Raw genomic sequence first — 13,163 nt, forward strand, 5'->3', positions numbered from 1 at the left:
ATTTTTTGATCACACTGCCCGTTTAGTAATCAGCTAGACTAGCAGAATAGATGGCTTCAGTTATCCTGCAACAGAAAGAAAAGGCTCCAGTGGTGGCTCTTCCACCCGGGAGCACTCCGACGATCAAGTCTGTATATCTCTCAAAGATAATCAAGTGCTAAACTTACTACTTGGAATATAAATTGCGTACCTTAGACCCACGGGGGTGCCTCTCTTTTATAGTTTACTTAATCCTAGTCCCACAGGAAGCTTGGCTTCTATGGACTCCAATTCAGTACTTACTTTGGACTCTTTAAGAGATAAAGATAAACTCCCAAAGAGTTTTATCCTCATCTTAACTAAGTCTCCTCTTTATCCCAGGACTCTTGTCCCTTATCTTTTATCCTCTTATCTCGGATTCCGATATTTTCGGAGATAACCTCGGCCTTTCCGAGATCACCTCGGCGTCTCGACCAGGACACGTGGCACCTCGGCTGACACGTCGGCATCACCTTGCCACGTGTTGGTACTCAGAAAATATATCCCCACAGTGTTAGATCACTAAGTGGACTTCTCAACTTTTTCTTCTCAGATAGTTCATATGATATAAAGTTCAACTGTTTTTACTGAAGATTTACCCACCCCTAGTTGTGGTAACAATTATTGCAAAATTCAAGTCCATTAACAAGCCATGTATTTAATACAGTTCACCATTCAATATCCTTCCCATATGTATAATAATTGTGCCTAAAGCCCTCTCAATTAATACAATAGATGTTGATTTTTAACTGAATTTTTACGGGGAATTTGCATTTCAGTGGAACAACGGAGAAATAATTTCATTTTCATGGTAGTGCAAGTCTATTCCAGTGTTTGGTGCAAGTCCATTCGTCGGAGTTGCACCAAAAAAGATTCTCATCCATAGTGCAATTACTTTATGACTGTCTCATCTATTTGCAATTTGCCCTATTTTTATTTTTCATTTTTCTGGTGATAAGGGAATACAGTCAATGATGAACATTCAGGATGAAAATGATTCATCATGTTTTAATTGTCTATAGGTCATATTAGCTATCTGGGATGATAATGGTTTAATTGTGATTACATGTGTCAATTAATCTGTGCTTGTATAGAATGGGAAGGAAATTCATGGTGAAAACTTGACACAAAAAAAGGTGGAAATGAAAAAGATGATTGTGTTTATTGCCAAATATCATTGCATTAATGCCTGTTATTGTTAGTCATGTAAACATGCACCTGTGGATTTAAAACGTTGATTATAATTATAAGAAATTATGACCTTCTGCTACTGATTTCTGGACTTCCATAAAAGAGAACAATTTTATAGTTTATGTGATATTGGAAAAATAATTGCATATCAGAATAGACTCTAATGCATATGATACATAACAAACATTAACTGTAGTACACCAATATCTAGAGGTGAAGGTGCCCTTTACAACAAGAACGGATAGATAGATCATAGATAGATACTGTTTTATAGAGAATCTGAACACAACATTTTTATTTGCATTACATAAAACGTTAACTGAAAGTTCTTAACTTGCACTTCAACAATAGAGCTTGGAGAAACCAGAATACTCTGAAGAAAGCTGAAGTAAGTTGTTCTGGGTACTTGGAAGTTCACTCCTAAAACACGGGCTATTACTTGAACTGGCCCCGGTACTTTTGAGATTACTTGAGTAGTTATAGATTATGACTCACTGACTTCTCTTGATCATGCCTGGTGTAAAACATGACACAAGATATCAAATGGATTATCTCTGTTACAGTAAAGTTAGTTTATGAATTCTGAAAAATGATGGGTTATCTCTGTTTCTGTAAAGTCAGTTTATGAATTCTGAAAAACGCACGAACACAGTGTGTGTGTGTGTTTGTGTGCGTATGTATGTATATAATATAAAGGCTTTTCAAAATAGAAGAACTTTGTAGTTACCGCAGTGGTCAGCATCAGCTACAAGCTTGAATGGATCTTGCATGAGCAAAAGCTGCTGATGTATGCTTTAGATGGGATTCATATTTGGGTATCGGCATGACTTTCTCAAAAGCTTCCACAAGTAATGACACTTTCCTCTTCCGTGCAGGGGCAAGTTTGGTAACAGCCTGTTGTAGTGCATAATCAAGCATCCATTCTTCTGAATTTTTCTTTTCATCCACCATTTGATGCCTGAGATCAACCTTTTCGGCTTCTGGGTCAGCCTCAATGGGCAAGTAATTTGGTTCCCGTGGGTTGAACTTCCTTGCTTCCTCCGACTCCTCAACAGGCCTTTTGCCTCTGATTATCCTCAGATTATTGTTAGGGTCCTTGGGCAGTTTTTGACTCGAATGGTTTCTGCCGTGGAAGAATGCGACTTTTGCTTGTTTGCTGGCTGCTTTTTTTGATGATGGGAAGCTTTCTTTTGGATCTGACATGGTTGAATGCTCCACTTCCATTTCATTATCATCTTTGCTGCTATTTTTGGCTACACTGACTTTATTGAGCTCCCAATGAGTTTGATCTTCTGAATCTATGGAATCTGAGATTTTGAAGCTCTGAGCTTCATGGTCTGGGTGGTTCTGGTCTTCAACATTGTTGTTGGTCTGAGACTCCCTAACAGATGAATGAACCAGGGTTTCAGCAGGCAGCCCTTCATCTACAATAGATTGATTTGCTTCACCATCTTCGGATATGACACCAAATTGGATTTCATTATCATCTTGCTTAGTCATATCCTGATGATCTTCAGACAAACCCTGCAGCATTTCAGAAGTTGGGATTCTAATCAGTGATTTGGCTGCACCCTCTTGCTCTTCCTCTTCGTTTTCCTCTTCTGTTCGATCTCCAGCATCAGCAGTAGGGAGTTCTTTTTCTACGCTCTGGTTCATTTCTGGAACCTCGGTCTTGGGTAGAAGGCTTCCAACAAATGCCTCTTCTCTAACAGCATTGGATTGGTAAACTTCAATGTTGTTGTCACTTGAACTGTAATCCTCATGTGTTTCATCATGACGTGGTTCAGTGAAATCATGACAAGAATCACACTCTTGGTTCCCCAGCAAAGCACTTGGCTTCTCAATTGGCTCTTCAATGGGTGACAAAGTGATCGCAGTGTCGTATAACTCAGCATTTCCATCTTTTTCTTCTATGGTTGATTCCTTGAACACATCAGAAGTAGAAGAAACTAGGTAGTTTTGGTTATTGAACTCTTGCATCGATTTATCGGCTCCCAAATGCTGATATGAACCCTCAGAAACAGAACGGCTGTTACCGCACCCACCTCCAGAGCTTGCAGCTTCTTCCTCAAAGAATTCTTTGGGGCCTTCATCACCAAAAATATCATCAAAGTAGCTGCTAACAATTTCGTCAGACTTGAAAATGTGTTCATCATGCAAACTAGAATTATTAGCACCAAATGAAGAATCACTATTAAAATGATTTTCATTGTTTGTTTGAGTTGAGTTTGCAACTTCATCATTCAGAGATGGGGCAGAGTATTGGCCCTCCTCCCATTCCATATCACAAGTTTCAGACTCTGTTTCATCAAGTTCAATGCTTGCTGGGCTTTCAATTTTGAAGTCACTCTGATTGGTCGGATACTCTGGTGATTCTTCCTCTTCTTGAGTGGAAAAAGGCAAACGTACTTCCTCTGCTGCTTCCATTTCTGTTGAAATGAATTCACCTGTGTTATAAAGATTGTCCTCAAAATCAATCTCAGAATGAAGAGGTGCCTCATCTGAGAACATCTCCACAACTTGTCCTCCGCCATCATGTTCAGCTGCTGTTTCATTGGTTTCATCCTTGTCTTCCCCTTCTTGTTTGCTTCTTCCACCAGTAGTTTCGGCAGCGTCTTCGGTATCTCTAGCATAGATTTCAATAAAGTAATCCATTTGATCATCCTCTTGTATCAGAGGATGGATTGTTGGGCTATTTGAATCAAGTTCTTCTTGAATTGAAGGTTTCACATCAAGTGTAATATGCTCGGGAATCTCTTTCGCCCCACCACGGGTATCAGAGGATGGCCTAGCTCGACGTGGCCGTGGGGATAGACATCCCAATTTTTTCATTCTCTTCTGGGTCTTCAACATATGTCTCCTTGCCGATAAGAAGCACTTAAGTGGAGGCAAAGGAGCATGGTGATGACCATTAAGAGAACAGTAGGTGTATGGGCAGACCTTCATGACTGAGGTCCCTTGTGATTCAGTTGCCCCAGGACTGAGATCAAGGTAATTGGGAAACTTGGAATCCTTTAAAGTTGAAGAGCACGTTGATCTCTCTACTTGTAGATTTTCACAAAGAACAGCCTGTGAACACTTTCTTGTGGAAGGCCTTACTGGTTTGAAACTGGGAGACTTAATTAAAGTCCTGACCAGTTTCAAACTAGATGTCCTGGATAATGTTTTTGGCAGCTTATGCCCAGAAGAAACTGAGCTAAGTTTGGAGGAGGAGGAGGAGGAGGAGTTTGGAGTAATCTTTTTGGGGCTTTTATTAGGAGTTTGAGACTTCTGGGAACTTACCTGATGATGAGTACGCTGCTGCTGCTGCTGCTGCTGCTGCTGCTGGTCTCTCCTGGCATCAAAACTGCTTGTGGACTTCATGTAATTGGGCGATCCATCCAAGGAGCCTTTGATAGCAGCAGATTGCTTCTGTGCTGGAACATCAAGAGGTGGTGGTGGTGGTGGTGGCTTTCCTGGTTGTGGTATTTCTCTTCTGAAAGTAGGTGATGATCTTAAGCTCTCAAAATCGGAACAACGCTTGAATGATCTTGATTTCTTCATTTTCTTCTTTTTCAGGTCAGCTCCCCTGTTCTTGCCATCCTGCTGATGATGAGGAGAAGGTGGTCTATGCTTGTCAGATTTATTATTAACATCATCAACAGCTTGGATGCCAATTAGCAGTTTGCTGGCCACCTTTCTTTGGACCATCTTCAAAGTAAAACCAGAGGCATAAGAAACAATGGAAGGAGTTGAGAAATTTGTTGTGGGTTTTCTTTCCTTTTGGGATTGGAATTGGGAATCCAAGAAGCTATATTGAAGAAGAAAAAAAACATATAATAGTTTTCTTGTGAGTTTGGTTTAGTCTCAACACTCTTAGGTCATGTTTGATTCACAATATTAATATTGAATTACTAATAATTATATTAAATTAGTATGATATTTATTATTCAATTAGATTAATAATTCTATTCCTACTTCATTATTAATAATCTTACAAATTTGTTGAATTAATTATCTATTGGATTAATAATTCTAAACCAAAATGTTAAAACAAACATAGGATAATTAGGCCCACAGATTAATAATCTCAATCTCATACTCTAATCCATCCAATCAAATATGCCCTTAAGGTGAACCATTCAACGGGGAAAGGGGAGAATTGTTGAAATTGCAACAACCAGAGGGGATTCCAAGTCTGTCTACATTGGGTGGCTTTTTTTTTGATTTTAGGCTTCGTTTTGGAAACGATTGATTTAGTTAAAAAGTCAATAATTCATATTAAAAAATTAAAGATTTTCTTTTCTCTTTACTTTTTGTACGTCTTTTCATAAAAAATTAAAAAATCATCTTAAATATATTAATTTTTTTTAATTCATATTTTAATTAAATAATTCAAAAAATTACTAAATTAATCTGTTCGTAAACAAGAGCTTAGTTTTCATTGTGGTTTTGGAATAACAGATTTGAATAAGTTCCTGATAAGAGAGTTTGATTCTGACCCTTCACTAATGGCAGTTCTTGGGGACCCTCTTTCTTTTTGATATTTTTCTATATTTTGAATTATTGTCATTATCTGCGTCAACCAAACTATAAAATACACAAATATATATAATTCCATATGGCACTATCTTATTTCTGATTGCTGGAGGCATTTAAAGTATTTGTGATGACACATCCTTGGCCTTGCTTCTGTGTAAATTGCGTATTTAGCCATTGTTTCGATAAGTTTGATGGGTAGATATACCTACCCACAAAAACAATTAAAAATTAAAAAAAAAATTAATTATTTTTTTTACATTTTTATAAATATTGAAAATAACTTTAAATTCGCGGTTTAAAACAATAGGGGGAACATATTAAAGAAAGAAATTTTGTTAGCCTTCATGTTATCTTTTATTTCTTTAGTCTCATGAAATTAAATTTAATCAGTGAAAAGAAAATGTAATTTGTGAGCAGTTGTATATCATTATTTTATTTTATTTTTATTAGCAGCTCCTTTAGTTTGTCACAAAATGTTATTTGAAGTTCAAACATTGTGTTGCTCATTTGTTAAATTTTATTTACCTACTTAATTTTGTATTGTCTGAACCAAGATGGTCTATCTTGATATGCCCACAATAATATTTTCTACACAAATTTCAATTCATAAATTTATTACCAAGCATATAAAGCATGTGAATATGCTTTGCATATTTTATGGCTTATAAATTCTTTGGGAAATTCTATTTACACACTACTCTTTATCTCAATACCTATTATTATCATAATTTTTTTAATTACATTTTTACGTCTTGAGAAAATTACATTTTTATGCCTAAATCTATTTCTCAATGCACACCCCTACTAGCCACACCACCCTCACAACCAACCTCTGCCACATTCACCACTGGAACTCGTTCCCTCCGCCACTATGTTCGTCACCCTGTCGCCACCCCTTCATTAACCCATTGACTGCCCCATCACCTCGTCACCGGTGGCGACACTTACTATAGCATTCTCAGCTCGATCACTGCCTCCACCGTTGCAACGATCATCCTCAGTGACCCCCCACCTACAACATTCACCATTGCGCCTCCCTTCATCATCGTTGTAATCTGCACATGCACACACAGATTTGTATTTGATGTAAGAAACTTAGGTCACGTTTGTTTCGCGGTGTAGGAGGTTAGATTGGACTAGCAACACTGTGGGTCCTACCCACAATACGTTTGGTGATGGTTTGGGTGAGCAGCTTGATACTCCAATCGACTTGGGTGAATTTTTTGTAGGATTAGGAAAATAGTGAGGGGATTGAGTCTATTTTATATAATTTTTTTTTTTTTTTATTTATCAAGTGCAACTATTTGTTTTAGTTTTTTTTTTTAGGATAGAAATAATTTATTTATTTATTTTATATAAAAATAATTTAACAATCCCATCACTAACTATCTCCCACACTATCATCAAACAAATATACTTTTACTTAATCCTTTCACTAACAGTCTCCACATTAATAATCTCTTCACTAACAATCTTCACACTAACAATATCATCCAACCTAATCCGCCGAACAAACGTGGCTTTAGGGTTAGGGTTTTAGTGGGGTGAAAAATAAAGGAATGAGGTTAGGGTTTTACAGGAAGGGAAATAGGAGATGATGGCAGTGATTAGGGTTTCAGAGGGACCAAAAAATGGAGATTATGAGGGACGGGTTCGCAAGGAGTTGAGGGATTCACGGTAGTGGGAGAAGCTGTGTCTTAGTGATCATGGGAGTGGATGAAGGGCTAGGGACAACTGACTAACCTGGTGGCAGAATGTGCAGAGAAAGAAAGATTGGCTTGCTATGGAGGAGACGGCTGCAATAGGAGGGTTGGTGGTGGCTGTGGCAGCGAGGGCTGGGAAGGGGATGGTAAGATTGACAAGAGGAAAGTGAGGTTGTGGAGGAGGAGGACAACCAAAGAGTAAGGAATGGCCATTGGCTGTCGGCGACCGATGGTGGAGGTGGTTAGGATTTAGGGTTTTGTTGAAGAAGATAGAGGATAGTTTGGTATTATTTTAAAAAAAAAAAAAAAAATTGTGATCTATATTGAGAAAAAAAAATTAAAAAAAAAAAATCTAAATTGAATGTAGTGTGAATTGAGAGAATGGTGTGTACTGAGAGACTGGTGGTGTCCAAATAGAATTGCCCAAATTCTTTAGGCCCCGTTTGTTTTCAGAGATAGAATGGAGGGGATTCATAGTGAGGGGATTAATAGTGATGGGATTGTTAGTGAGGGGATTAATAGTGAGGGGATTGTTAGTGAGGGGATTGATAGTGAGGGGATTTACAGTGAGGAATTGTTAAATTATTTTTATATAAAATAATAAAACAAATAAAAAAATATAAAAAATTAAACATTACATTTTAAAAAAAATTCCCAATATATAAAAAATAAAAAAAATTCTAATCTCCTCACTATTTTTCTAATACCATCTCTACCTCCTCCTTACCAATCTCTCTTCCAAGGGGACTACAAATACCAAGGGATTAATAATCTCCTCCCCATCTCTCAAAACAAACACCCCATTAGTAATACCAAGGGATTAATAATCTCAATCCCCTCCCCATAGAGAAACTTACGTATAGATCTTACTAAGTAAACTTATTGTCTAATAGATCTTATGATAATTAATAACATTTTTCATTAAATATTATTAAAAAAGCGTCACTAATTATTAATTTTTCGCAACAATTTACAAATTTTGTCACAAAAAAGTCGCTAATTATAAATTTTAGCTACAGTTTAAAAAAATCGTTACCCAAAAAAGTTACAAATTTGCTACTTTTAATGGGAGTTAAAAAAATTTGTCACGGAAAAACGTCACTAATTATAAGTTTTAGTAACAGTTTATGAAAATCGTGATTAAAAAATGTCACTAATTGTCAATTTTTAACGACATATATAAAAAATTGTTACAAAAAAATTATTTTTAATGATAATTTTATTATGACTGATTTTCAATAAAATTTTATAAAAATTAAATTCAAATATTAAGATATGTTGATAATTTACCCCATTCATCTTTATGTTATCATGATTTGCACGTGTGAGTAGGCGTGCAGCGTGAGTTTCAGAGTCTCTATGCATATTTGACCGTACAAAACATTGCTCTTTCATACTATTAATTAACGTATGTTCTTTAAGACGAGTATTCTGATACACTCCCTCTTTTGGGTGTCCCACGTGCCCCAATTATGAGTTTTGTTTTTTTTCATTATAATTTATTATGATATTAATTATGATTTGATTATAATTTATTGCGATCTATTGTTATTATTATTTTAATTTTAATTAAAAAAAATAGTTATATCATATGTTTTGTTTACGATAAATTATTTTTTTAAATTATGATTGAAAAAGACTCTTCTAAAAAATATGTACCATAACATGACCATTTTAAGAAACATACATTAAGATGACTTTTAAATAATTATATATTTTTTTATTATAAGTAATTTTATGTGAAATAACATATTTTAATTCTTTTAATGCGTGTCCACGTATTAATAAAACTTAATTTTTTAAAAAAAAAATCTTGTTAACACGAGTCCTTAGAACACATATTAAATAAGTTTAAAATAATTATATATATATATATATATATATTTTGTACTCACTTTTATACAAAACATATAATGTTTTTAAAATTCTTAAGATATATTCTCTACACACTAGTTAACATAAACCCATTTAAAAATATTTTATTGCATTGAAATAGGATTCTCCGATTCTCATTTGGACTAGAGAAAAAATGATCCGAGCCATTCATTTTTTAAGACTCTTCGTGTATATTATTTATAAAAAAAAAATTTAATTTTTTTTAGGTTCCTGATATTAAAATTTTATAAAATAAATGGCATACAATATTTTCATAGTAATTAAGATCCCTCAATATTTTCACAGCGAAAATTCGATTCAGAGAAATTTTGCATGACTTAGAGAAATTTTGTCCCGACTCAGAGAAATTATAATTTTCACAAAGAAATTTCTCTGATTTCTCTTTGATTATACCAGAGAATTTTAAAAAATTCTTTATGAAATCAGAGAATTTTTTTTTGTAAAAACTGAAATTTCTTTGAGTCGGCGTCGAAATTTCTTTGAGTCGGGCAAAATTTCTCTAAGACGGACAAAATTTCTCTGAATTTAATTTTCTCTGTGAAAATGTTGAGGGACCTTAGCTAATAATATATATATATATATATTGGACTTCTCGTACTACACAAAGTTAGAAAAGAATGATGATTCACTAATTTTTCATAAAATTTTTATTTTATCATATTTGTCTTAAAAAAATGAATAGTCTATTTTTAAAAATATATTTATTGCTTATTATTTTAGAAACAACTACAATATAATGAAAATATTATAATTATCACATTAATTTAATTTTTTTTATGGATAATATCCATAAAACCTTAAGTTATTGGAATAAGACTCGCAGTAAATTTACGAATTTTGATAGCTCCTCTCCGTCCACATGAGATGAGAATCGAAAAGATTCCCATCACTATTGCATTATATGTTAATAATTTGGCTCCAAGGACCCAAACCGATTCTCCTCTCTTTGTTTGGAACTTTTAGGTGCCTCGGCTTTGGGTAATGACTTTTAGGTGCCTCATTAAGACTCATATTTTATCTTACAATAATGTTAGGTATCTCAAAATTTTATAATTCGAATGATTCAAATTATTCAAAACGACATTATTTTGAGTGTAAATGAGTGTAAAACGACGTCGTTTTGATATATTTGAGTCATTTGAGTCACAAAAATTTGGACTACCAAAATTTTTTCTTTATCTTAATTTATTTCTCTTTTTTGGGTGTCAATCACTAGAAATTAAATGAGATTTCTAGAGTGATAAGAAATATTAGCAATGCCTCACAAAATGAGCAGAACAGGTTTCAGTTGACCGTTTTTAAAATCAAACAATAAGATAATTAAATTTAAATAGAGCTGAGTTTCTCTTAAATTTAAAAATAAAATAAAAAAAACTTGAAGACATGTGAACTCAACCACAAATTCTACTCTAATGAGCCGAAATGATTAAAATTTTGGTTCTCTATTATTTTTAAAACTATCACAAGACTCGGGTTTAATTATTAATTAAAATATATAGAATGAGAAATTAGTCAGGGTGAGAGTCAAAACACATGGGTGTCAAAATAAATAAATAAAGGGACATTTTTGTAACTTGAAGATTAGAATATGGGCAAAGGATAAATTATAGAGATATTAAAAATTTTATCAAATATGCGAGTCTAACACTTATATGAAATATTTAATAAAATTTTTAATATTTTTAATTATAAATTGATAGAAAAAATATCGTCGAGGAAAAGGTAATGAGTGGTATACTCGTAGTAGTGGGGGTAGTCGTAAATCGTAGAAGTGGAACCGACCAGTGGCAGGTTGTCGGTCGCACTTTGCCAAAAGAAAGACAAAAAGCAGCGAAAAGAAGAAAAGCCCAGTGGCCGGCTTTCAATGGACGGCCCATGTGGGCCCTCCCTATCAAGGAGCGTATGCGTAGCGCAAGGGCAATGCACAAATTGCATTATTATAGACGCTCCTCCTCTTCTCCACTTCAATTCAAATGACATTTATTCATTAATAGGTTAAAATCAAATGTCCACTTCTCACCCCATATTTCAATATCACTTGACTTCTCAATTATGAAATCTTACATTTCAATTCTAATTACAAAAAGAGAAAAATTTATTTTATTTCTCAAATTATTATTTAAAAATTAATTCAATTATTATTCTTTTAATAGTATCAATTCTATACTTAAATTATTCGATTTTGCATCAATTTTATATTTATTGTTAGCTTCTTTCTATAATGAAATAGAAGTTGATGTGATGTCAAAATTTATTTTGAAACTTCATTTTTACCTTTTCAAAGTATTTTTAAACTATCAATTAGACCACTAATATATAAATATATATATATAATTAAATTTAAATATCTAATAATAATTTTCATCTAAAAGGGTGACAAAAATAAATTTTAAATAATAATATTTACAAAAACATTATTTTAAAAATATGCTTCATTTAAAATTATCGCTTTAAATCTCAAATTACCTTGAGTCAACTCTTGAAAAATTAATTGAATCCAAAATTCTAAATCTACTCTCTCTCTCTCTCTCTCTCAGCAATTGTAGCTAGCTTATCTCCCAGTTTAATCTTAATAGGATTGATCAATTAAAATTGTGTGGGCAAAAATCTAGACCACACAATTGAAAAACAATATTGAATGATGAAATTATTATTAGAAGTTCAAATTTAATTTTTTAGATGAAAATTATTATTAAATATATAAATTTAATTATATATATCTAGGAGTCTAATTGATATTTTAAGGGTAAAATAAAGTTTCGGTGCACGTCAACAATTTTCATTTGATTATCGACGACAACAGATGACAACATGAGTAAAATTGATTCAAAATTGAATAGTTTAGATATAAAATTGATATTATTAATAGAACTGTTATTAAATTGATTTTTTGAATAATAGTTTAAGGGATCAATAAAATTCTCTTACAAAAATGTATCACTTTTACTCTATCCAAACTACCTTAAAAAAACGGTATATTTGTATAATTTTCAAAATTAAGAGGGTCAATATTTATGTAAGGAGAATAAATTGATATTCACCTATAGTAAAGAGAGTTTAACCATAATTTTATTGTGTTTAGTAGTTGGCTCGGAAAAGTAATGAAAAATATGTAGGGTACTGCTATAATAAAATTTCTCTTATTATAGTTCCATTAGTATTATTAAAAAAATATATTTAAAAAAAAGCAAGATGAAAATTCACTTGTCAAATGGCCTAGATTGAATAGAATCATATTTGGTTATAGAGGAAAGTGTCGGTCTTTGAGGGCACGTTCGATTTGATGTAACCCAATTTAAGTCGCCAAAATTGGGATACATCCCCATGTAAAAGTCGTGTTAGGATTGGTGTTGCAAACAAGCTCGAGGTCGACAATATAGTGTTTGAGCTTAACTTATTAATCAAGTTTGAATTTACGCCAATTGGTTGGGTTCAACAAATCTTTTAAGCCAATTCCCTAGATTATTCCAGTTGGTTAATGATAAAGAGATTTCCCTGAATGTTCAAGTAGCCAGAAGAGTTAGTCAATCTGGGTGGGCTTTCAACTTCAACAGACCACTTCGGGCTTGGGAAGAAGGAGAGCTGGTCAGGTTAACCACTGCTCTGGGGTCAGGCCCTCTTCTCAGAAGTGATGTAGCTGACAGTTTGGGTTGGAAGGCTGCTCAGCCAGGTACTTTTAAGGTTAATGCTGTTTATGCTTGGGGTATGCTCAATGATGGTCCTACTCACAGATCAGTCGATCTTATCTGGAATAATTTTTCCCCACCAAAAGCAAAATTTTTTTCTTGGCTAGCTTGGAGAGGAAGATTGAAAACCAAAGATTTGCTTCATAGG

The 13,163-nt window shown here is 33.7% G+C and overlaps 1 protein-coding gene across 1 annotated transcript; it reads right to left on the bottom strand.

The window, feature by feature from the left end:
• Positions 1–1,338: 1,338 nt before the first annotated feature.
• Positions 1,339–5,071, bottom strand: LOC114282564 (Plant calmodulin-binding protein-like protein). Its single transcript, XM_082915624.1, has 2 exons — positions 1,937–5,071; positions 1,339–1,723 (listed from the first exon to the last, which is right to left on the bottom strand). Exon 1 carries the CDS (start codon positions 4,897–4,899, stop codon positions 1,951–1,953), a length of 2,949 nt encoding a protein of 982 aa, XP_082771750.1. The 5' UTR covers positions 4,900–5,071; the 3' UTR covers positions 1,339–1,723; positions 1,937–1,950.
• Positions 5,072–13,163: the final 8,092 nt, after the last annotated feature.

The sequence above is a fragment of the Camellia sinensis genome, chromosome 2 (genome assembly GCF_055761805.1).
Source record: "Camellia sinensis isolate YWXY chromosome 2, ASM5576180v1, whole genome shotgun sequence".
Taxonomy (NCBI): Eukaryota; Viridiplantae; Streptophyta; class Magnoliopsida; order Ericales; family Theaceae; genus Camellia; species Camellia sinensis.

Bases quoted from the DNA above. Each gene is read 5' to 3' on its own strand.
- LOC114282564 (XM_082915624.1), bottom strand. From the start codon at position 4,899: ATGGTCCAAAGAAAGGTGGCCAGCAAACTGCTAATTGGCATCCAAGCT.